General features: G+C 49.8%; 14 protein-coding genes across 14 annotated transcripts; 6 read left to right on the top strand and 8 right to left on the bottom strand.

Moving 5' to 3' along the window:
* Positions 1-112: 112 nt before the first annotated feature.
* Positions 113-335, top strand: OGAPODRAFT_6917 (uncharacterized protein; the record flags this gene model as incomplete). Its single annotated transcript, XM_018355833.1, has 2 exons — positions 113-280; positions 309-335. 2 exons carry the CDS (start codon positions 113-115, stop codon positions 333-335), a joined length of 195 nt encoding a protein of 64 aa, XP_018212230.1.
* Positions 336-402: 67 nt separating this feature from the next.
* Positions 403-1,434, bottom strand: OGAPODRAFT_40273 (uncharacterized protein; the record flags this gene model as incomplete). Its single annotated transcript, XM_018355389.1, has 1 exon — positions 403-1,434. A coding segment is annotated over one exon (1,032 nt), but the record flags the coding sequence as incomplete, so codon positions are not given.
* A 675-nt stretch (positions 1,435-2,109) lies between these two features.
* OGAPODRAFT_6915 (uncharacterized protein) lies at positions 2,110-3,276 on the top strand (the record flags this gene model as incomplete). Its single annotated transcript, XM_018355832.1, has 1 exon — positions 2,110-3,276. The coding sequence occupies one exon, from the start codon at positions 2,110-2,112 to the stop codon at positions 3,274-3,276; it is 1,167 nt and encodes a 388-aa protein (XP_018212228.1).
* A 1,507-nt stretch (positions 3,277-4,783) lies between these two features.
* Positions 4,784-5,614, top strand: OGAPODRAFT_6914 (uncharacterized protein; the record flags this gene model as incomplete). Its single annotated transcript, XM_018355831.1, has 1 exon — positions 4,784-5,614. The coding sequence occupies one exon, from the start codon at positions 4,784-4,786 to the stop codon at positions 5,612-5,614; it is 831 nt and encodes a 276-aa protein (XP_018212227.1).
* Positions 4,994-9,506, bottom strand: OGAPODRAFT_15711 (uncharacterized protein). Its single transcript, XM_018353906.1, has one exon. It carries the CDS (start codon positions 9,499-9,501, stop codon positions 7,105-7,107), a length of 2,397 nt encoding a protein of 798 aa, XP_018212225.1. The 5' UTR covers positions 9,502-9,506; the 3' UTR covers positions 4,994-7,104.
* On the bottom strand, positions 5,694-7,053 carry OGAPODRAFT_6913 (uncharacterized protein; the record flags this gene model as incomplete). The annotated part of the gene is made up of 2 exons (XM_018355830.1): positions 5,694-5,714; positions 5,755-7,053. 2 exons carry the CDS (start codon positions 7,051-7,053, stop codon positions 5,694-5,696), a joined length of 1,320 nt encoding a protein of 439 aa, XP_018212226.1.
* Positions 9,507-9,555: 49 nt separating the features above from the next.
* On the top strand, positions 9,556-11,859 carry OGAPODRAFT_75349 (uncharacterized protein; the record flags this gene model as incomplete). Its single annotated transcript, XM_018356012.1, has 1 exon — positions 9,556-11,859. One exon carries the CDS (start codon positions 9,556-9,558, stop codon positions 10,963-10,965), a length of 1,410 nt encoding a protein of 469 aa, XP_018212224.1. The 3' UTR covers positions 10,966-11,859.
* Positions 9,558-11,906, bottom strand: OGAPODRAFT_98024 (uncharacterized protein; the record flags this gene model as incomplete). Its single annotated transcript, XM_018357986.1, has 1 exon — positions 9,558-11,906. One exon carries the CDS (start codon positions 11,904-11,906, stop codon positions 10,962-10,964), a length of 945 nt encoding a protein of 314 aa, XP_018212223.1. The 3' UTR covers positions 9,558-10,961.
* A 23-nt stretch (positions 11,907-11,929) lies between these two features.
* Positions 11,930-14,571, bottom strand: OGAPODRAFT_15710 (uncharacterized protein). The gene has a single exon (XM_018353905.1). The coding sequence runs from the start codon at positions 14,541-14,543 to the stop codon at positions 11,976-11,978; it is 2,568 nt and encodes an 855-aa protein (XP_018212222.1). The 5' UTR covers positions 14,544-14,571; the 3' UTR covers positions 11,930-11,975.
* Positions 14,572-14,825: 254 nt separating this feature from the next.
* On the top strand, positions 14,826-17,439 carry OGAPODRAFT_15709 (uncharacterized protein). Its single transcript, XM_018353904.1, has one exon. It carries the CDS (start codon positions 14,843-14,845, stop codon positions 17,126-17,128), a length of 2,286 nt encoding a protein of 761 aa, XP_018212221.1. The 5' UTR covers positions 14,826-14,842; the 3' UTR covers positions 17,129-17,439.
* OGAPODRAFT_92689 (uncharacterized protein) lies at positions 14,826-17,641 on the bottom strand (the record flags this gene model as incomplete). The annotated part of the gene is made up of 1 exon (XM_018357198.1): positions 14,826-17,641. The coding sequence occupies one exon, from the start codon at positions 17,639-17,641 to the stop codon at positions 17,129-17,131; it is 513 nt and encodes a 170-aa protein (XP_018212220.1). The 3' UTR covers positions 14,826-17,128.
* A 24-nt stretch (positions 17,642-17,665) lies between these two features.
* OGAPODRAFT_15708 (nucleolar protein 58) lies at positions 17,666-19,254 on the bottom strand. The gene has a single exon (XM_018353903.1). It carries the CDS (start codon positions 19,237-19,239, stop codon positions 17,734-17,736), a length of 1,506 nt encoding a protein of 501 aa, XP_018212219.1. The 5' UTR covers positions 19,240-19,254; the 3' UTR covers positions 17,666-17,733.
* Positions 19,255-19,320: 66 nt separating this feature from the next.
* Positions 19,321-21,162, bottom strand: OGAPODRAFT_6905 (uncharacterized protein; the record flags this gene model as incomplete). The annotated part of the gene is made up of 1 exon (XM_018355829.1): positions 19,321-21,162. The coding sequence occupies one exon, from the start codon at positions 21,160-21,162 to the stop codon at positions 19,321-19,323; it is 1,842 nt and encodes a 613-aa protein (XP_018212218.1).
* A 443-nt stretch (positions 21,163-21,605) lies between these two features.
* On the top strand, positions 21,606-22,631 carry OGAPODRAFT_81610 (uncharacterized protein; the record flags this gene model as incomplete). The annotated part of the gene is made up of 2 exons (XM_018356543.1): positions 21,606-21,645; positions 21,679-22,631. The coding sequence occupies 2 exons, from the start codon at positions 21,606-21,608 to the stop codon at positions 22,611-22,613; spliced, it is 975 nt and encodes a 324-aa protein (XP_018212217.1). The 3' UTR covers positions 22,614-22,631.

The raw sequence follows: 22,631 nt of genomic DNA, 5'->3' as shown, positions 1-22,631 counted from the left end.
CAATTGAACGGGCACTGACATAACAAGACAAATAATGGGTTAGGAGCGAAAAGTGGAAATGAAAAAAAAAAATGAAACTAAATAAAATTGAATAAATTGATTATTTTTTAGCATGTCCGGCCGCAGACAGAAAGTGATGGTTCCGCCCATCAACCAGCTCTTCAAGTATCTCCAGCAGCAGTCGCGTGTGACGGTGTGGCTGTATGAGCAGACGGGCGTGCGAATTGCTGGCGTGATTCGCGGGTTCGATGAGTTCATGAACATCGTGCTCGACGAGGCGGTCGAGGTCGACGCGGCTACAAAGAAAGAGCGCAGGCTGGGCAGAATTCTACTGAAGGGAGACAACATCACGCTGATCAGCGGCGAATAGAATTGCAATCGTACTCAGAAATCGTCTATTTGCAGCTTCCGCTCGACGTCAGGATACACTGCAAAAACCCGAGCAAACTCGTCGGGGTGCGTCGCCTTGTAGACCTCAGGATCTTTGGCGAGCATGATAAAGAACGTGACGGTACCGCTGTGCACAACGCTGGTGGCAACATTGGCAACAAAGAACCCGAACGCGCTAGCAAACAGCACCACCAAAACAACCCCCATATTGACGTCCACCACGCCCTCGGTGTTCTGGGCCCAGGCAGGCTGCGTGGTGAAGACGAAGAGCACCGACACGATACCGCACATTTGCGCCACAAACAGAGAGTATAGGCCCAGCGCTGTGTTGATGAGACAGTCGTTGATGGGCGCACTGAGACCTTTTTGCTCGACGAGCGCGAATGCTCCGCGCGCAGCGTGCAGAAAGTCGAGTCCGTAGAGCGACACCAGTGAATACGCGTACTCGTTGAGCCATCTCACCATAGACTCCATAATAGAAGCGAAGATCTCGATGATGTAAAAACCAATGTAGCCTGCCAATCCCCCGTCCTGGGCTGCCCAGTGCTTGGCTAGGCCTGCCACGCTGTTGAGTGTCTGAATGACAGAAATAATGAGCGAGCCAAAGCAGATGGAGCCGAATGAGTACGTCACGCTACGCCTGAAGGCCGCAAAGCCGGCGTTTTTCGGACACCTGTCTGCGTGCGAGAGGTAGTACCACGAGCCGTAGACGCCGGCGACCGTCGAATGCAGCACGTTCTTCAGCACTTCAGCGATGAAGGTGCCTGTGAACAGCACAAACATACCCATTGCCACAAACATGGTCTTGTTCTTCAGCTGTCCGGTATCGTCCAGTCCCCATTTCACCATCGTTCCATAAGCGGCAATAACGGTGGCCAGACTAAACACGGCGGAAACGAGCGTGCCGCAGGCAGATACCTTCCATGTGACGGGGTTCTTGTGGGCAACGTCAATGACCTGTTTCAGTATCAACGAGCTGAGCGGGATGCGACGACGCACCTCGATGTACCACACAACATGGAGCAGCGCCAGGAAGCCAATACCGACGCCGGTCCAGAGATTGCCGTTGGAAAGGGCGCCAATGGTCAGCGCAGACGCGGCAGCCACGTTAAGCAGGCAGCCCGCATGGATAAACACGGTAGGCCATTTCCGCAACACCACAATGCCGCCGTACGAGCAAACCACGCCGGTTGCAAGCACCAAGCCGATCAGTCTTGTCTGATCGGGGTTAACGTTTGCAATCTCGACGACAACATCCTGAGTGGTAAACATCAGGAGACCCAGAAACAGCACTAGTACCACTTCGAACACCACTGCAAACGGCCAGTCGGTCCATTTGGGCTGCTCCACAGGGAAACTCTCCTCGAAGTCATCTGAGGGCAACGGTTTCTTTATCTCCAGTCCGTACTTCTCGTTGCTGGGGCCAAGCTCAATGTCCTCGCAGGAGTACTCAGGCAGAGTGCCCTCGTCATAGGCGGGTAAATTGTCTTGGTAACGGGACATGCGAAACAAAGGCAAAAATTAATTTAGTTAAATAAATCTAATTAAACTAAATTAAATTGTTTTTTTTTTAAAGGTGTAGGGATTAAGAGATACCCGTGTGACCTGTCGCAACGGGTCGTTGACGTTGTGTTTGTTCTAGCACAGATATAAACCAGCCATCCACTACCAAAAAGTACAACTCTCTATATAAGTCCACAAGGCCGCCCATGGAGGCCCATGTCTTACCTCATCGTGCTACTACTGCTAGCTCCCGTATTAGGGCTAACGCCCGAGTCGATCGCAAGCACGCTAGAGCAGCTTAAGCAGGCGCACCAGCTGGAAACGGCGTCGCTGGCATTTCCGTCTTGCGTCCTTGAGGTGCTCTCCACGATCATGCCGCAGTGTCATGGGGGCCAGTCGGCGTTGACGGAGCACGAGAAACAGGACACCGCGATCCGGCTCACCATGTGCATTTTTGACCTTCCAGACGGCTCCAACGGCTCCCTGACACTACCGGCGGAATGCTGGAGCCACGATAACCGTGAATGTATTGCAAAACTTGCGTCCAACCCCGTTTGGTGGACAACTTTCTTTGGCTACCTAAATCTGGTGGAGCAGCTGTGCCACTACTACAGCGAGCCCTATGAAACTCAAAGACTGCTCGAAACGTACAGGGATGCCTGGAAAAGACTGGACGAGCTTATAGCCACCCTGAGCCGAATCGACGACCTCGGCACAAGCGTTTTGGACCAGCTGAGACACAATTTGGTAGCAACGCTCGAATCGTTGCAACATGAGCTCCAGACGCGGTTTGAGGAGATGATAAAAAAAACAGAAAATCAACTGGATACAGTGTTTGCGTCGGTGAATCTCAAGATGGACTCACTGCTCTCCAATATGTACAGCGTGAGCGATAATCTGGAGAAGATGCACGTCGAGGCGGTGAAGACGGAGGAGAGTTTTTTCAAAGAGCTCAACAAATGGCACGATCAGAGCCTGCAGGAGCTCGCGCAGCAAATGGAGGCATTAAACAGCGAGCTGCGAAGAAATACTGAGCTGGAGAATGAACGGTTGATAGGCAGTCTCTCTGCGGAGCACGAGATGCTGGCCGAACGGCAGAAAAAGATGGATACCGAGACGGCGACGCGGTTCCGGGAGTGGGAGAAGCGGCTCGAGATGATGGACCGGTACTTGGGCAGCTCGCTAGCGCGGTTCGAACGGCTGCAGCACGTGATGGACAGGTTCAATGTGCTGGGGCAGATGAACCGGGTGGTGTACGGGTGTGGGTTATTAGGGTTGCTGGTGGTTGGGTATTTTGTCAAATTCGAAAGGCTGCTGGTTATCTTGTCGTTTGTGGGTGGTGCGTACGTGGGTGCTGGCACTCTGGACTGGCTGGGGTGGTGAGATGGCTTGACGGGGGGACACAACTGCCACACCATCGCAGAGGCATTGTGTTTATTGTGATTTTGCAGTGCATGAAAACAGTCTTGTTTGGGGCCGCACTAAGCTTGGCTGCGCGCATGAGCTCGGGTGGAAGCGTCGAAAAAAATTACAAAAGTATCTGGAACACACCCCTATTTGGTTCGACACACGATCGCATGACAATAGACGGTTCAGGAAAGTTTAAAATTTTCAGTTTACCAATTGGGTAACGACACACGGAGATTGGGCAGTACAGTACATATTGTATCAATACCCACAATACATCCAGTGGTGCTAGTAGCAGCATGTCTGCCGATCACTCTCGGGTTTTTAGCTAATCATGAGTAAGACGATCGCGACACAAAAATAATAGGTAAAAATCAGTCTTACTGTTCGCCAGACAGAGTGCTATTAAGCACAAACGACACAGAAAAGTATCAAGTTACCCCTTACCCCTAGCCCCTACTTAGGACAGCACACGGAGTTTATCTGGACCGCGGGAATAATTGTTCGCCAACAGCAGACCGAAAATTTTCTTCGCTTTCGGTATGTCACAGAGCCGCCAACCGAAAAAGAACAGATCTAGATCCTGCTAAAAAAAGATGGTTGCGGTTTTCCAGAAAACTCAGAGGCGACTTTACCTTTTTGTGAGCCGAATGCGGTTGCACCCCCTTCGGCCTTAATGCTGGCATGTTTCAAGATCGTACCCAGCCTGTTTGATGCGCACTGTTCACTGCAGCGGGGGTATCGTAAGGGCATCGAGCATGTCTCAGGACAGGCCATTGATCGTAGTTTGTGCTGGCTATTGACTGACAACAAGCCATCTTGAGCAGGACCTATTGTTTGTGCTAACAATAGTTTCGGGTCCGCACGAGAGAGCACCACACTAAACGCTTATGCAACTAAAAATTCACAATGCGGCCGGTTAAACGTAACAAGCAGATCTAAAAACAGACTGCTAAAATTAACAATCATACCTCTCCCATTTCATGCACCATGCTCTCGATTTATCCAGTTTGCGATTGGCGCAATTTCCCTTTGCATCCTTCTCTATCGCAAAACATGTAACTTGAAACTATAGACGTGCTGTGTGACACAAAATGCCAAGTATGATGTCATTTTCAAAACACCAACATGGCCATTTCGTCGATTCAAACCCCCCCAGAACTCAGCCCGCAAAGCCTGAATCACCCCGTTCTCTAGTCAAACCCACGGCTACTAAACACGAGCGAGCAACTCGAGCCCTCCGCAAACCAAACCCGAAACCGCATTGACATGCATGCACCCGCTTTAGCTACTAAAAGTAGCATGATTCTCTCCACAATAGCAGCCTTAATTCCCTTTGCAATCGTATCTGCACGCACCTGCAACCATCGATTTTACCACCATGCCAACTTTTTTGTCTGACCTGTCAGCCCTCTGCCCATCTAAATATAAGCATGTCACTTTCCTCAACGCTCACCTGACATTACAGATATTTTTATCTCCCATGACGTCTTCCTTCGAAAGACCTCCAAAACTCTTGTTGCCTCCTATGCAACAGAGGGAAGAGATTCCTTCCTTGAGGAATCTCAATTTGCCCACTCCGGTGGTCTCCAACTACCATCTGCCTCCTATGCCTCTCTCCGACCACAACAATACCTCGCCGTATAGACGCTTATCCTTCCAGAACACACTCCACTACTATCCGCCCCCAATGGACAAATACCCATCCTTCCCTCCTCCGCTGAAAATGCAGTCTCCCCAAACGCTGTCTCCTCTTGCTCACCTCCCCCAGACCCCGTCGGCTGATAGCGTGAGAGGACCTGCACACTTGCCTTCGCCGTACCCGGCTCAGCCTATGTCTGCCAATCGCAGCCTGTCGTACCACACACCTCTCTCGCAACCCCCTAAAGACCGTGGGTCGCCCCCTTCTGAAGCCAACAAACGCAAAAGACGGAAGGCACACGAGGTGGTACGACTCTACAAATGCAACCACGAGTCGTGTCAAAAGGCTTATGGAACACTCAACCACCTCAACTCGCACATTGTGCTCCAAAAACACGGCCAAAAACGGTCTCCCTCGGAATTCAAAGAACTCAGAGAGGAGCTCAAACGCAAGCGGAAGCTTGAAAAGGCCAGCTCCCGTTTGAACGAACGCGAAAAACAGCAGAATGTTATCTATTCGCAGATACAGAACGACCACGACCACGAGCGGGCTCGGGATGGTCAATCGCACAAGACCTCTGCCCCCAAAGACCGCTACTACGTGCTCAACATGCTTCCGCCCCTTCATCGCCCCAAATACTCGCCCCTGCACGACCAGCCAAGACTGTACTAATCCAACCACAAATGTTCGGTTTTCGTGACCAAGCGCGCAGCAAGCCTGTCTGAACATTTGACTTTGCCATCTAAAACTTTCATATGGACCCCTTTCGCTTCTAGCTCGATTTCGTGTTGTGCGAGCGTCTGAATGGACACGCTGGTGACGTTCTGCGCCGGCCCTGTGGCCGCTTCTCCTTGCTTGAGAATGTCCAAGTTGTCCTTCACCATGTCGTTCAACCAAAGCTCCTCGGCCTGCTGCGATTCAGCCTCCCTGTGTTCGCGGCGAACCAGGTTGCGGATCAGGTTGTTCACCAGACACCAGCTCCGCAGCCCGCAGACCAGTGGCCGCAGTTTTTCCAGCCGCGCGAGCTTCACTTTATACAGTTTCACAAATTTGCAACCAGTAAGGAAAAACACTTCATGCCTTGACCCCTTACCGTCCGAGAACCTGTGGCAGTACTCCTCGTTCACCTCTTTGTAGAAGCTGTCCAGCACGTCCTCCGTGCTGTTGAAGATGCTGTTATCCGGCCCAAGCAGCTCGTACTCTTCCAGATTCAGCTCCAATAGCAGATCCTCGGGTATCCACACCGGCGGACACAATTCCAGCACCAGAAACTCCAAGTTCACGTCCGGCCTCCACTCCCCGTCGTACCACTCGATCACGCGCTTCGTATTGTCCGAATCTGCATTTTCTGGCCGCGGGCTCTCGGCTATTTTAAAATGGAGCAAGTAGTCTGGATGAGGCACGCCCGGTAGAAACCTGTCGTCGTGCCAGTATTTCACGAATAGCCCAATCTTGTCGTCGTAGTTCACCAAAACCTGGCCGAAACCTTGCACGCCGCACTGCAGGTCGGCTGCCGCCTCGGCCTCGGTTAATGCGTCCTGCGGGTCCAAGCGGTGCTGCTGTTTTTCGGCGTCCGCCGCTTTCAGTAAATTATATGTGAGCAGGTTAAAAGTGTTAAAAAGGTCGAACGGAGCAGGCACAGAAAGCCTGTCGAGCTGGCCCAGAAGCCGCAGGTTTTTGTTGAAGTTGTCGAGCGTGGCCGCCTGCAAGTTTTCGTACAGCACGCGTTCCACCTTGACGAAGTCGCCGAAACCCTCGACAAAGTCGTAGCTGCGCGCGTCGATCGACTCGATGCTGATGGCGCTCGAGAGCGCCACGTTTTTGACGCGGCCGTCCTGGAAATCGATGTCAATCAGCAGGATCTTGCCACTCAGCGACAGCCGCTCGATCTGCGTGCCGTCGCGGCCCTCCGGCGACGCCGACCGGCCGTCAGGGAACGCAAACACCAGGTCGTTCTGTTCGTTCATCGACAACAGGTCCGAGAACGTCTCGAACCCGTAGATGTTGGCCAGTCGCTTGATGCCGTCGACGGTGACGCGGCCGGGCCGTTTAAGCAGGATCTCCGAGATCCGCGACAGCGGAGCAATGAGCTCTGTGTCTATGCTGGGCATGAAAATATACAATAATAATTTATTAAATCTAATGCACAGCCACAAATTAATCTACAACTCATCGTGGCCCGACGGCTCTGCCTCCTGTGTCTTGTCGGCCTTCTTGTCGGCCTTCTTTAGCTGCTCCTTCAAACCCCGGACGCGCTTCTCGTGCGCCTGTTTCAGCGCACGGTATGTGCTCTGCACCTGCTTGAGCTCCTCCAGCACCGTTTCTCTCAGTTCAAACAGCGTCTCTCTGTCCTTGGTCTCGATCTCGTCCTTGTGCGTCTCGAAATGGTCCACAACGCCAACAAAATCGCTGATTCTTTTCATTCTCTGCTCCAGCTCCTGTTCGTCCACCTCCGGCACCTTGACCTTGACGCGTCTGTTGGCCTCCTCAAAATCCAGTCCCAGCTCCGTAAAGTTCGCTTTCAGCGACAGCGCATCCTGAGACATCACCACCATGAAGTCTTGCAGCTTGTACATTGTCTCCAGCGCTTTTTCTTTGAGTCGCGTGAACTCTGCCAGGCTCAGCAGCCGGTCGCCGTGGTTCACCAGCGTCTCCAGCTTGATCCGCATCACACGCACGTCGTCGTACTTCTCCTGGATATCTTTCACCGTGGCTTTCGCAGGAACGTCCTCGAGCCACTCCAACAGCTCCGACACCATTTCCCGTGCCGCGCGCACCATCGACGAAGGTCCGTTGGCAACCACGTTCTCGTCCTCGGTGTAGCTGCGCAGATCGTAAAGAGACGCCTCCAGACTGTTGATCAGCGCGTCGCGCTGCTGTCTCTGTTTGTCCTGGTTCGTGAGAGATCTCAATTTGGAGGCAGACTGGTACTTTGCCAGCGAGCCCAACGGCTTGTAGCCTGGATGCAAAGGTTTGGCTGTCAGAGAGCTCCGCACAGCACCGTCGCCCGCACAAACGGCCTCCAGGCTGTGCAGCAGAAACAGTTTTCTCGGGTCCAGAGTGCAGTTTGCCAAATATTCCACGCCGTTTGGACAAACCGTGCTGTTGAGCTCGTTTTTAAACTTGTACTGCGCAAACAGCTGGCCAGCCTCAAAAAGGTCAACCTGGACCTCCCCAAACGTATCCTTCAAGCCCGGAAGAGCAACAACAGCTTCCCGCGATGCAGTGGTCTCGTTGAAAACCACCGTCATGTGGCCTCCAGCCGCCAGCTCGAAGTTCCTGGAAGCATGCTGCACAAGCTCTATTGGACGTGTGCGGAATTTTCCAGACACAGAAATGCCGCCCAGAAGCGTTCCAAACACCGCTGCCTCGTCTGCGTTCACGTTCTTGCTCAGCAGCTCATCGCCGCCCAGATATTTCACCAGGTGTTTTTGGACAAACGGCACTCTTGTGGACCCGCCAGCCAGAATCACAGACTCGACCTTACGGTCGCCCATGGCAGCAGCCAGCGGCGCCACAATGCGATCCATGTGTTCCGTCATGTACTCCTCGAACTCGTCTCGCGAAACAACAACCTTGAGGTCGATGTCGTTGATCAACGACTCCACAGACACCTTGGTCTCGCTGTTGGCACTGAGCACCAGCTTAGCCTTTTCTGCGCTCTGCCATAGTCTGTTCATGGCCCTGGCATCGCTCCAGAGTGTTTCTGGCTTGATTTTGGTCTGCGCTAAAAACTTGTCCTCAATAATGGCCTGCAGCGACTCAGTGAACAGATTGCCACCAAACGTCTCGTCGTAGCCGTATCCCTCGTTTTCTACCCGCAGCGTCTCATTATCCTTGCTGAACGAAACGAGCGTCGCCTTTGTGGACCCGGCCCCCACGTCGTAGATCACATGGTACTGCTTCTGCTCGAAGTCCCTGGTGGAAGCGTAGTTCAAAGCAACAGCAATCCCGTCGTCAATCAATGCCACAACGTTCAACCCGGCAATCTCAGCAGCATCAACAAGCGCCGTTCTCTGCGCCTGGTCCAAAAAGTCCGGCACACTCAGCACCACGTCTGAAATGGTGTTGGAAGAACCTCCGCCAAGTGTCTGGTCCCAGTGCAGTTCCGCCCGTTTTTTGATCTCCTCCAGAACCATACCCAGAACTTCCTCAAGGAGGTACACTTGGCCGTCGACGTCGAAAGCGACGGTGCGCCGTTGACTCGACGCCGGGACGATTTTGACCCCCCGATATTTTTTCTCGAAACGTGTCACTTGGGGCTCGTCGATCTGCCTGCCTATCAGGCTTTTCAGCTCGAAAAAACAACTCTGTGGCGACCTTGTACATGCGCTCAAAGCGTGGGAGTTAAATTTGCGCTCAATCTCGCCGTCCTTGGCCGAAATCGCCACCCCAGACTGGTGTTTCCTCTTTGCTTCATCGGTGAGGACTAGATCAAAGGCCACGCCCGGAGCCACCAATGCCGCCTTGGAATAGTCTTGTCCAAAGTCAATGGCAAGCAATGATGCCCATCCTTGGACAATAATGAAAATCAGTGCTACCAAACCTAACACCTTCATACACTTGTCAAGAGGATATAGTTAAAAAAAAAATAAAATCCTTCTCAGAAAATTATGGAAAACCTTCCCAGAGGGCCTCGTCGAGATTACCGCAGACCCAGAAACGACAGAGACACCAGAGACACCAGGGACTTTTACAGAGACCATCGTGGCTCTTATAGAGAACAGAGAGGATACTATGAAGAGGGCTGGTACGATAGAGGATACGCACGAAATAGGGAATATCGACCTGCTAATGGTAGGCCATCGTTCCAAAACAGCTGTCCGCCGCTAGAAAAAATCGCACGGGTGTCTCTGTGGGACAAACCAGCGCCTGGGTTTGAGGGAGTGAGCGCTGCACGCGCCAAGGCATGTGGACTGTTCCCTGAGCCAGGCGAGCCCCCCAGAACTACAGACCCGACAGAAATACAAAGACTTTTATCGCACGCTGCCTCAAATTACCGGTCGCAGGCGTTCCAGAACTCGAAGCTGACGCCGCTGGACTCGCGTGTGGCCAAGACACTCATTCTGCGAGCAGACTTCAGCGTCGTTCGGCTGGAACGCGTAAAAAAGCATTTGGAAAACTATTTGCTTGCCAATATTGTCCCCAACGTGAATTACGAAGACGTGAAGATCCAGATACACCCGACCCAGGATCCCAGGACAGTAATTATTCAGACCCTGCGCTCCACGGTGGCCACGGCGCTTTTTGCGCTGACAGGGCTCGATGTGCCCGAGCTGAACACTACGCTGAGTTTTGAGCGGCCAAAAGAATACGTAGTATTCAACCCGAACGATACGTCTGTTCCGGCGGAGCCTTCGGAGGACGTGGTGGAGTCGTCCCAGCTGTACGTGGCCAGAAACGTTCCCTATGGCACACCACGAGAAAAGCTTCTCGAGGTTTTGCAACCACTGGGAAAAGTGCGCTCGTTGGCACAGGTTATTGACAAACTGTCGTATGAGTCCAAGGGAATTGCATTTTTTGAGATGGTGAGCGAAGACTCGGAGGTTTTGACTAAACTCAACGAACTAGCCATAGACGATCATGAACTCCAGATATTCAGGGCCTGCGAAAATCCGGAGCGCAAGTATGAGCAGGCTGTCATTTTATCCGCCGAAACGCTGTTTGGTGCGCTCAAGTCCGATAAGATCAGCCCGCATGCGCCTACGGAAATAGTGCAATTTCTCAACTGTGTCGCAGTCGAAGATCTGGTTGACTCGGTGAAATACAACGATATAAAGGTGGCCTTCGAGACTGAGTGCTCTTATCATGGACATGCTGAAAAAGTGCTAATTCCCAGACCCGAGGCAGATTTCCGGCCGGGCATGCCTACGAAACCTGAGGTGGGCAGAATTTTTGTGAAGTTTGCCACATCGGAAGAGGCCCAGAAGTGCGCCGAGGCTCTCGCTGGACGCAAATTCAATGGCCGCACCATCCTGGCGGCATTTTACGAGACAGAGGATTTCAGCAGGGCGCTGTTCTAGCTGCTCTCCCAGTCGGCGATTTCTTCCTCCACGTTCTCCCTTGCGTGTCTCACGATTATGTCATACAGCTGGTCTGGGGTCTGTTTCACAAAGGTGAGCGATAGCTTGATGATCTTGCGCGCGTCCAGTCGCGGCAGCTCTCTCAGCAACAGCATAGGATTGGCGGACTTCAGTAGCTCGTCCCTTATCAGAATCGTCTGGGCCACCACGAAGAATATATTCAGGTGCACGCCGTAGCTGAACAGAAAATCCCAAAGCTCCAGCACTTGGTCTAAGGGCGGCGTACATGCGCTCAGCGTTAGCACAGACGGAAGGGCATAAATCTTGGCCGTGAGCATCTTAGACTTCAGAAAATTGTACAACTTAGGATCGATCAACTGTAATATAATGTCCACCAGTTTGACACCGTTCAGAACGCCCAGCAGGTTGGGCGTGGTGTATAGTGGCATGTAGCGGCTTACCAGTTGCGAGTACAGAGCAAAGGCCTCGACTTCGCTTCTGCAAACGTACGCAAACGGTGCCGCCAAGATATTCATTCCTTGGACGTAGGGCGACGCGGGAGCTCCTGCCGAGTTGTGCAGCTCGAGGCTTTCGACTTCCAGGGCGTGCGAGTTTAGGATGCGCATCAAAACACTCGTGGACACTTTGCGGCTGAACTCCTCGTCTTTTTGAAAGGTGCGGAACGCGTCGTTTTGGATTTTGGCAAACACATTCGACGGCCCTCGGTCGACAAGGCTGGCGTAGTAGTCGACGTCTAGAGGCTCGACTCGCAGGAGGATGGACCAAACATACGTTCTGTACGGACACAATCCATTATCCTTCGGAAGGCCCTCGCATAGGATACTGTATCGCAGCTGGCTGAGACTTGACAGCACGACCGTTTGGTTCGATTCGATAAATCGTTCGATTGCGTCCTTGCGTCTTCCCTTCTTTTCCTTCATGAAATAATATTTAATTCTAGTTTTGTCATATGTAAATAATACACAGCCTGAATATATATTTTCGAGCTTCTACACAGCTTCTGGCTGGGTCAGAATTTTGTAGAACGAAAACGGAGTGTATGCATAGCCCTCACCTTCAAAGAACTTGGACATGGCCTCAACCCAATGCAGTCGCAGAGAATGGAGCATGGCAGACGTGCCCTCCATGACCACCAAGATACAGACTGTCAGCACAAACCACATGCCAAAGAGCAGGAAAACCATCACGCAGCCCGCAAAGCCCTTTTCCTTATACGAGACAAACGAATTGGAGATGGTCATGTCCCACAAAACGGCCGAGAGTTGGTTGTGCGCGAGCGACAGCGCCCAGAGTCGAAGATATGAGGCCGTGTGCGAGACGCAGTTCAGACAGAACTCAATCGTATGGATCACCTGGTGGATCATCACGTCTCCAAACTCGAAATGCTCCTCCGGCTCGTCGGAGTCATCGATCAAGAAAAAGTCTTCGCCCAGAGAGCTGTCATGCGACTGAGTCGAGCTTACTTCCTCGTTGGCTGACAGCTGCACAGCCTGATTGTACTCGTGCAGATCCGTGTACCCCAGCTCCACGGACTGTGCATTCATTCTTTTCAGCGTAAGCGGCTTGTACAGGAGAAGCCAGGGAACACACACCAATGCGATGAGAACAAGCACAACCTGAACGAAACCCTGTCCTGGATACAGCTGGTCTTCGATGGTTCCTGGCGATAGAAACATGTTAATAAGCATGTTCAGCAGGCTTGGTGGAGCTTTGCCGATTTTGATCCAATCAACACACCATTTGTAGATTATTGTGAGCGAGAGATAGCCAAAGATGCTTTGCATGAACAACAACCCTGGCACAAAGTTCCCAATCACGTCGACCCTCGAATTGAAAAATTTATAGTTCACAAGCGAGAAGTAGAACGAGTACGACATGTGCGCAAATCCCATTAAAATCGAAAGCTTCATCTTGTACGAGTTGGTGAACAGCAAGTTGTTTTCTGTTCCATGCCATGCCGGGTCCAACCCAATCGGATATACTCCCCGCTGTGTGCCTGTGATGGTATCGCCTTCTTTCCAAGTGTCTGGCCACTTCCACCCGGACTTGAATAATGTCATTGACTTCGAGAACACGTCGTTGTAAAGGAATCCCGTATAAATGGAAAAAACACCCATGAGAACCAAAATGTAGCGGCCCGTGTATGCCATGTCAAAAATCTCGTCTCTATTCTTCATTGCGCCTATTTTTCTCTCGTTTAACACCAGCATCAGCGCAGCCAGAAACAAAATAATACCGTGTCCAACATCTCCAAACATGATCGCAAACATGAACGGGAAGGTCACCACCGCCGCGAGCCCAGGGTTCACCTCCTGGTACGTGGCAATTCCATAGGCGTCAATAATGCTTTGGAAGGCTTCTGTGAACTTGTTGGTACGATGAAACGTCGGCGGCGTCTTATTCGTGTTGATCACGTTGACCACAGAGTTGATATCTGTGCCGGACGTCTCAGTGACCTCGCGCAAACACGATTTGATGAGCCCTAAGTCGTCTGCCGGGATCCATCCTTCGGCAATTAAACACCTTCTCGTTTGGTCGTAATTGAACAGATTGAGAACCGAGTAGATGCTTTTTTCCTTGGCTATCTCGATCTTCCACCTTTCGATATCTGCTGCCACCTCCTTCAGCTCCAACAATAGCCGGTCTCGAGTATGCTCGGTGACTTCGTTCAGGTCTCTTATTTTCGTGTTGATCTCGTTTATCTGCGAACTGAAAACCTCGTAGTCGCGGTCGACAGGATACAAGGTTCCATCAAGCGACTCCACAATCTTCTTGCATCGGGAAATTAGCGTCTCTCCATGCGTGAAAATGAGAAAAACGTACTTGTCTTTATGTTGGTTAGTCTTGGGGTCCAGAATCGGCTCCTCTATAGGCACGTGGTTAATGTACAGGTTGCCGCGCAAAACACGCCACAAAATGCGCTGGAGTGTCAGAAACTTGCTGCTTTCAATAGTCCCGCAGATGAAATTCATGGTGGACCCCATAATGTTGAGCTCTGCAGCCTGGCCGTGTTGGCCGTTCTCCAAAAGCTGGTCATCCAACAAAAGCTGGTCCGTCTCGTCTTCCGGCTCGTGCAGATGGCTCAATGGTGAGTTGTCGTCGGCAAGTTCCAAACTTAGTCTATTGTCGAAGAATCGTCTTGTACCCTGTAAAACAAGGCGGTGCTCCAGCAGGGAGGCCGAGCTGTTTACGAGCTGCTCGTAGTTCTCGTCCATGTGGCGGATGTTCTGCTCGTAGTGATCCACCACTTCCACCAGGTCGTCGATCTGCGACTTGGACGGACCCCGGGATGGATCGGCCGTATACTTTCCCGACGGCACCACGAGGTGATCCCACGAAACAACAGGAACGTGCACCTCCTGCTTCTTGATCACGCTGTCCAGATACCTCAATTGGCGCTGTGTGTTGTCCAACCGGCGAATCTCCTTCACAAACGACCGCTGGAAGGCGTTCACGTGTTGGTTCATATCGCGGAATTGGACGTTGCCCAGCTGGCCCAGCACAGAAACACAGTCTCGCGAAATCTCCGAGGCTATGTAAAACTGGACCAGCAGCATGTCTGCCGACCGGAAGATCGCCTCTTTGGACTCTGTGCTCATGTTTTAGAGATTTAATATTTTAACAGCACAGAAGATTCTGAATATGTGCGCCGCACACGACACCCTTTTTTGATCAAACAGTATTTATGTCCGTCTCCGCAGCCTCTTACGACTCCACGTTTCTGGGCTCTTCAGACTCCACCCCCGACCAGGACCTCTATACCACGTTTTTGATAGCAGACTGGCACACATGTGAGCAGTTCAAGCAGACTCGGGCCGGGTACGAGGGAGTGATCAAGGACATAGGCAGCATCCGGATGGTGGGCTACGAAGCGTACCTCGTGGAGCAATGGATTTCGCAGCGCTCGAACAAAAACACCGTTGTCACATATACGGGAGACTCCAAGGACTCGATAATCTGCCGCAAGGTGCAGATACTCAATGACCCGATAAAATGGCCACGGGCGTTCCGTCAATATATCACTGAGCTGCTCGAGTCGAAGTACTCTTCGCCCACAGAGACCGACCAGGGCATCATCTACATCACGAATTTGTCACAGCTGGAGTCATCGATGACCCTCATCCCGCTCCCGCAGGGAGACATCCACGAGCTTTACACCACGTTTGTGGTGAACTATAACCTCAAAAAACTGGGCTGTGGCACGAGAAGCGCGCTGGCAATTTGCATGCCAACGAAGACGGTTGAGGACAAGTTCCGCAACCTGTTTCAGATCCCGCAAGAGGTATCGCTGATGTATGCTGTTCGAGAAATAATTGCTGTGGTACAGACATTTCTTTATTATTACGATCTATTAGATGCGCAGTTTTGCGACGGACTGCTCTGCGAAAAGACAGAGGATGCGATTTCTCGCTGGTGGGAGATGACTTTGCAAATTCCGGGATGCGAGGAAGCGCTGCGTCCAAACTCGTGCAGCTCGCTGTCTACGTCGATCCTCACGATCCTCGGCTTCACACTCATTCTCAAATCGATTCTGGAGACGGCAGGAAACAACATCAGCGTTCCAAAGGACCCTCTGGACCACGAGAAAATCCGCATAGCCATCATACAGTTCCAGAGAGCTCAGAAAATCAAAAGCCCTCCCGGGAGGAGCTACACTTACTCAGGTAAGTTTGATCTTGAGACCATCACCAAACTCTTGCAATTTTGCAACTCGACCAAATCCAACCAGACGTTTGCCAAAGATCTTCACAAAGTGAGAAAAATGGTCAAAGATACTGTTGTAGACTTCACCTCTGGTAAGACGTTGCAAACGCTGAAGATATCCCCCACTAATAACAAGAAATTGAACAAAGAGCAGGAAGTTCCTGCTTCCAAGAGACTTTACAATTGCCAGGACCTGGAACAGATCATCCAGCTCGCACACGGTAAGCGGCTCAATTATTTGTGGAAATGCAAAGGACACGAGCCTGATCTTGACCGGTACTGTTTAGCGTCGCTAGCAAAACACCAACGAGCCACAAACATGCCGTATACGCCTCCGTTGCTGCTAGACGACTCAGGAACTGATTCTGAAATGAACACCCTCTCGTCCAGCGCTAAAGCACTAGAGCCATCGCTGATGTCGTCGTCGGCAGATAGAGTCAGGACGTACGACGAGCCATTGCACAAACAGAAATCCAAGCGACTGATCATTGGTGGAAGCTTTCAGGACAGCGATGTTGAACCCGACATGCGACCACGAATGAACTCGTACTATGAAGACTCCTTCGAGAAACAGGACGACACACAGATCAACCAGTTCAACGCGAGACTGAAAAGAAGACACTCCATTCCCTCTATCGAAAGTGACCTCAACGTGCATACAATCGACCTTCAGTCATCCAATAAACATGTCAATAATAGCATTCTGCATTCGCAAGCGACGCTTCAATCACGGGCGCTCAGATTGAGGCGCGCAAACTCATTCTCTTTAATCCAAGAACAACTGACGAACGATTTCGACGAGATTCCAACTGCTGAGGTATTTTCAATGGAAACAATGGCTTTGGATTATCTGAAACTGTTGCGCACGTATAGGGTTGGAATTGTGAAAAGATCCAACTTATTCAAGCGGTCGGTCGAGGAATCAAAGCTGCAGTTGCTGGACAGGCTTCGGCTTTCAAAATATGCTGCTGAATACGAGAACTCGAAAAGCGAATACTCCAAGCTAGCAAAGAGATCTCACGATGTCAATGACAAACTCATGAAGAACTATAAGATCAACGCCCGGCTAAAGTATGAGTTGCGTTTGCTGCTCCAGAAAACCAAGGAGGTGGAGACTAGTTTGAAAAACCTCAATGATTTCAAGATGGCGTCGCTTGAGAGTAAGATCAACGAACTGAAAACCAAACAAGAATCTCTACAGACCACGAAATTTGAAAAGCCGCAACAAGTCAGTCTCAAAGTCGCCTTGAACAAGCCTCATTTGCTGATTTCCATCATTCTCAACTATTTGAGCATCTTGTGGTTTTACCTGTTCCGCAACGTGGATAATACGCGCATTGAAGAACAGTGGAAGCTCATTGATAGGAATGAGCGTGTTGCCCACTTTCTAGAGAAGTTGTATCGGGGCGATGAGAGCATTTCCCAGAAAAGCAAATAGCTACCCAAGTTCCTTATTTAGAGCCTCTCCATCTGTTCTTAATTTTTCAACAGTTTTTTGGTAGTCCTTTCTGGCCTTGTCGATCTGCTGGTTCAAGAATGCGATATTTGAGTCGTAATCTGCCAATTTTTGATCCACGAGGGTTTTGTACACTTTCGAGTACTCGGCGTCAAACACGGCTTTGCTTTGTACGTTATCCTTGAGCAACGTCACTAATTGACGGTGTTTCTCTAGAATAGCCTCGAATTTTGACGAGAAATACTCTTCCTTCTGTAGACGAGACAACAACGCGCGCTTCTGTTTCTCCAAATAGTATATTTCGCTGTCCTCTTGAGACAGACGAGGGGGTGTGCCATGAGACTGTTTGGCTATCAATTTCTGATAATTGAGGTCATTTTTGTCGCAAAAGTCCTTAACTTGCGAGAGAAGTTTCTCATTCTCTGAATATTCATCGTTCAGTCCCAAAAATAAGCGATTCAGCAGATGTTTGACTTGTGCCAGATCTGAGGACATAACAAAAAAAACATTTACACATTTTTTTTTCGCATTAAATCAAATATATATAACTAGCGAGAACAAATTTCTACAATCTGCCCATTCTACCTTCATTTCTTGGCCTTCTTCTCCTTCTTCTCCTTCTTCTCCTCGTCGTCGTCTCTCTTACGCTTCTTCTCCTTCTTCTCTTTCTTTTCTTTCTTCTCTTTCTTCTCTTTCTTTTCCTTCTTTTCCTTCTTCTCTTTCTTTTCCTTCTTTTCCTTTTTCTCCTTCTCCTTCACCTCTTCATCATCCTCGTCATCAGAATCGGCAACATCCATGGTATCCGCGTCAGCATTATACTCCTTGATTGGAGCCAGATCCACCTTCTTCTGCTCCTTAACGATATTGGTTGTTCTCAGGTCCCTACCTTCCAAAGCGCTCAATCTAGACTCCACCTTGGCCCTCACAGACAGCCCGTAATCTCCAGAATCATCCCTATCTTCAGATAAGGCGTCGTACCTCAGCGCAACAGCAGCCTTGGCAGCAAGCACTCTGGCAATCTTACCCTTGTTCTTTCCCGAAGCCTGTCCAATGAGAGATGCATGGTACAAAAGACCGTATTTTGGCGTGTCGTGCTTGGTCTTGAGAGCTCTGAACAGAGCTTTTTCGGATCCTAGAATTTGGATGGTCGAGGCTGGGGCCTTGGCAAGAGACATTAGCGATCCAGCATGGGCAATCAGTCTAGCTCCAACAAGTTCACCAACCAGAGAGGTCAAATTAGGCGCAATAGCCTTCATTCTAGAAGACAGGTAGTTCGACAATTGTTCTCTGTAAGCAGCAAACTCAACAATTTGCTCTGCCAAGGCCTTGATGTTGCTCAGATCGTCCTCAGTGATCTCGGTTCCCATAGAAACCTCTGCAGCAGCCTTGACCTGGGTCTCAACCTCCTCGGGCAAGATCTCGCTGAAGTCGGTGCTGGAAGCATTCGATCTTACACCCATTGTCAGAATAACTCTGGCAAAGGCCACGGAATCAACAACAATCTTGGCCAGTTCTGGAAAATGCCATCCGTACCATTCTTTACACCTCATGGCATAGGTATTAAGCTCTTTGTCCAAGTCATCAAGCAAAGCAATGGCCTGCACAATCATCACATCCACCTTGTCGGCACTGAACTTGAGCTTGTGTCTGCCAATGGAGTGAGCCAAACCAAGCGACATGGTTGACAAATCCTTGTCTGTCATACCAGGAAGAAGTTCTGGAAGGTGTTCTCTCACGGCTCTGTAGATATCCAAGGTTGCAGCATCACTCACAACAGACCAGTTGAGTCCGAGCTTGTTGATGGCATTGGCAAGCTTGGTGTCCGAAACAAGAAGAGGGGCCTTTTTGTCCTGCTTGGCTTCGTCGAGAAGTTTCTGCAGCTGAGGAGAAACCTTGCCTTCTATCACTGCAGAGGCCTCCTCGAGAGCATTGGCAGCAGAGTTGAACTTGGAGAATGCAGCGATCTTGAACTGTTTGAGAACCTTATCGGTGCTGTTGAGCTCCTGAATCAAGCTCTGAGACTTGTAGATCTTCTTGTCCGACGCCTTCAGCAGGGCGTATCCAGCCGCTGTCTCTGTCAGAACGTATGCCATGCTATAAACACGATTGAAAAGTTTTATTAAAATTTTCTGAAATTTTTTTCATGTCTTATTCCGGGTAAAAGCTACAATGATCTATTTTCTATGCTGCTTTTCGTACTGGAGCAAATTAGTCAAGAACGTTTCTTCGAATGAGTCTCCATTCTGTGGTCGGTCGCTTCCCACACGCCGTGACTTCTTGTTGATAGTTTTTATCAGATCTGTAGCCACGTCCGAGTCTTTTAGTCCAAGCATTTTGCATTCGTGGAGGCACCATAAGCTCACCTCCTTCAAGGCTTGTTTTTCCATTGTGTAATCCTGGTTAGCTTTGACCGCACGCTTGTAGTCGGCAACTGCGCGCTGAAAGATGTCGCGGATAATGAAAGGGCGTGTTTCGTCGCTCAAGCGAAGAGTAACTTTGTTATGTCTGGTGAGATATGGGTTAGGATGATATTTGTAGTAATCGAGCCCATCGAAAACCCTGTCTTCGGATACACAGCGAATGTAGATGGCCATCCCTGCCCGAAAGCCATATTTGCGATGAATATACTTGAAATAGTTGAGCGTCCAGTAGTCCCAGAAATTGGCGTCCTTTTCGCTCACCCCGGCTATCGCCAAGTCATACATGTATTTCAGCTTGTTGAAATCCATCTTATCAGTATCCATCATATGGGTGACGTACGAGTTGTACGCGTACCTCGCAGTCTTGACATTCGCCGCAAGGATCATCGACCAGGCTGCTGTGGCATTGCTTTTGTCGTGCAAAGCAGCTCTGACAAGCTCGTTAAATTCAATAGCATTGAACCGTACAAGGTTGTCTTTGGCAAACTTGAGAATTTCCTGGGCTCTATCGTATTTACCCTCTTTTAGCGAAAGAGCAAGCAACGCACTCAACTGGTTCGGTGAAAATCTAGTCGGCAGACCAAGCGTGTCGTCTGTATATTGATTCATTAAAATATTCCCCAGTTTGAAATTACCTGTTCTTGCGCTGTGATGAATAAAAGCCGCCATCAACTCTGGTGACACCTTAATGGCTTCAACTGGTAGATTCATCACCAGTTTATCGACCATGTGTCTGTACCGTTTGTTTTTGGAAAAACAGCTCACAATTTTCGACATAACATGGTAATAGTAATAACCATTTTGCGGGTTGTTGTTCATGGAATCTAATGCTGAATTGTAGAATACGTTGTGGAAAGGCTCTATTACCATCCATGTGCTGTATACAGCGGCGGCATCTTTTCGAGAAGCCCTTTCCTCAATAAATTTGTAGCAGAAACTCAGAAACTCGTCGACCGAGTTCTGGTAACCAATTTCTGTCATCGTCTTGGTATCTGTATTTGAAGAATAGCGAGAAAAGAGTTCTCCATTGCCAGCAAGCTTTGAACCCAACTCGCGTATCACGAGCCTGCAAAGCTCGGTGTCAGCGCCCTTAGATGACGCCTTTTCTAGGATAGCAGTGATTTGGGACGATGTGAATGGATACAACGGAATCTGTTTGATTTCTCTGCTGTTATGTTTGGTGACTGCCATATCGTATAGCGAGACAATACGGAACACCTGTCTTAAGTCTTGTGCGTCTGTTTGTGGATGTTTGACGCACATCAGGTCAATATATAATGAGATGTTGTGGTAATTAAGCAGTTCCAAAAAAGGGCCCGTTGCAGTCTGAAAAGATTGCCATACAGTTTCTCGAATTATCTGAGCCGCTAAAGGAGGCAGATTAAGAAAGATAGCCATTCGGTAAATTGCAACCATCACGTTAATCGGTTTATCGGTATCGAGTCGCCGCAGTAGCCTTTTACTTCGAGGATCCAACGTTTGCGGGATCATTCGTTTGATGTACTTAAACACCATATCATTCTCGGAAGCAGAAATATCATATGACTTCGCTATGTACAAGTTGGCAGCGTTTATAAGAACAAGGTTGCGAGTCATGGTGGAAAGTAAATGCTGGGCGCGGGATTCATTGCCAGTGCGTATAAGGTATCCTAGCAAGTCGTACTTGTTGGGAAGCTTATCAATATTTCGGTGTATGCTTGAGCGAGTCACGGGCTTCTGATCGGAATGCAAGGTATCTAGTTGTTCGAGGAGAGTCTCATACGCTTTTTTCTGTTCCAGGGAGTACACTGCTGTCCACACATTGCGTATTAAACCCATACCTGTCATTAAGGGTACGTGTGTCCTCGTATGCGGCTTATATCGTTCGGCGATAAAAGCCCATTGCCGCATTTTGGACGAGTAGATTTGGTTTTCCTGGCTTAATTTTTATTTTTCAAAAATTATTTTGGATCTGTCAATTTATAAAAGGCCATAGGATTTTTTTTCCAACACACTCACAGCCTTGATTTGTATTTATTCTCTTCCACTCTTTCAGTTCCATGTTTCGTCCCATTCATTCAATTCCTGTGCTCTCTCTAGGTTCCCTAAGCTATTTCTTCTGGGCTGGCGGAGATAAGAGCTCCACTGCCGCTCCTTCTGCCCCTGGTGCTCCGGCTTTTCCTGGAAGCGTTCCGCCGGGATCAGGACGTGTTCCTACTTCTTCCAAGCCAGGAAATCTGCCAGCAGCGGATGCTACAGTCAATCCGGCCGGTTTTTTTGCATACGGGTTCCCTGGACCTGTCCATGACCTCGAAACCAGAATGGAATTCGTTTCGGTGTACGACCGTCAGAAAAGAAATCCATATTACGTCGTGGAACATATCACTGCCGAGTCATTGAAGCGTGATGCTTCAGGAGGGGGGGACCGTAAGAATTCTGTATTCAAAGAAGATGAGCAAATTCCAATGAAGTTCCGCGGATTTCTGCGAGATTACTTCAGATCAGGGTACGACAGAGGTCATCAAGCACCTGCTGCCGACGCCAAATTTTCCCAAGTCGCCATGGACGAAACTTTCTATCTAACAAACATGTCTCCCCAGGTAGGAGCCGGTTTCAACAGAGACTACTGGGCACACTTTGAGGATTTCGTGAGAAGACTAACCACTGGCTACGGTTCTGTCAGAGTCGTTACTGGCCCGTTGTACCTTCCTAAAAAAGACCCTGTGGACGGAAAGTACAAGGTTACGTACGAGGTTATTGGCAATCCACCAAACATTGCTGTTCCCACGCACTTTTTCAAGCTGATCGTGGCAGAAAAGTCGTTTAAAAGAAGCCCCAACTCTGACGATATTGCGGTCGCTGCCTTCGTGATGCCCAATGCCGTCATCCCTAATGAGGTTCCTCTCACTTCTTTTGAAGTGCCTGTTGATGCCTTAGAGCGCTCTTCGGGCCTGGAATTCCTCAAAATGGTGCCTGACAACAAGAAAAAACAACTATGCAAAGAATTTAGCTGTAACATTATCGTGCGAGAGTTCAACGACAGCGTCAAAGCTCTACCATCTGAATAATGCAATAGATATGTTGAA

Source organism: Ogataea polymorpha, assembly GCF_001664045.1.
Source record: "Ogataea polymorpha strain NCYC 495 leu1.1 chromosome Unknown OGAPOscaffold_2, whole genome shotgun sequence".
In the NCBI taxonomy this organism is placed as follows: Eukaryota; Fungi; Ascomycota; class Pichiomycetes; order Pichiales; family Pichiaceae; genus Ogataea; species Ogataea polymorpha.
Note: the sequence above shows the minus strand (reverse complement) of the source record. Positions and strands in the feature narration are given on the sequence as shown.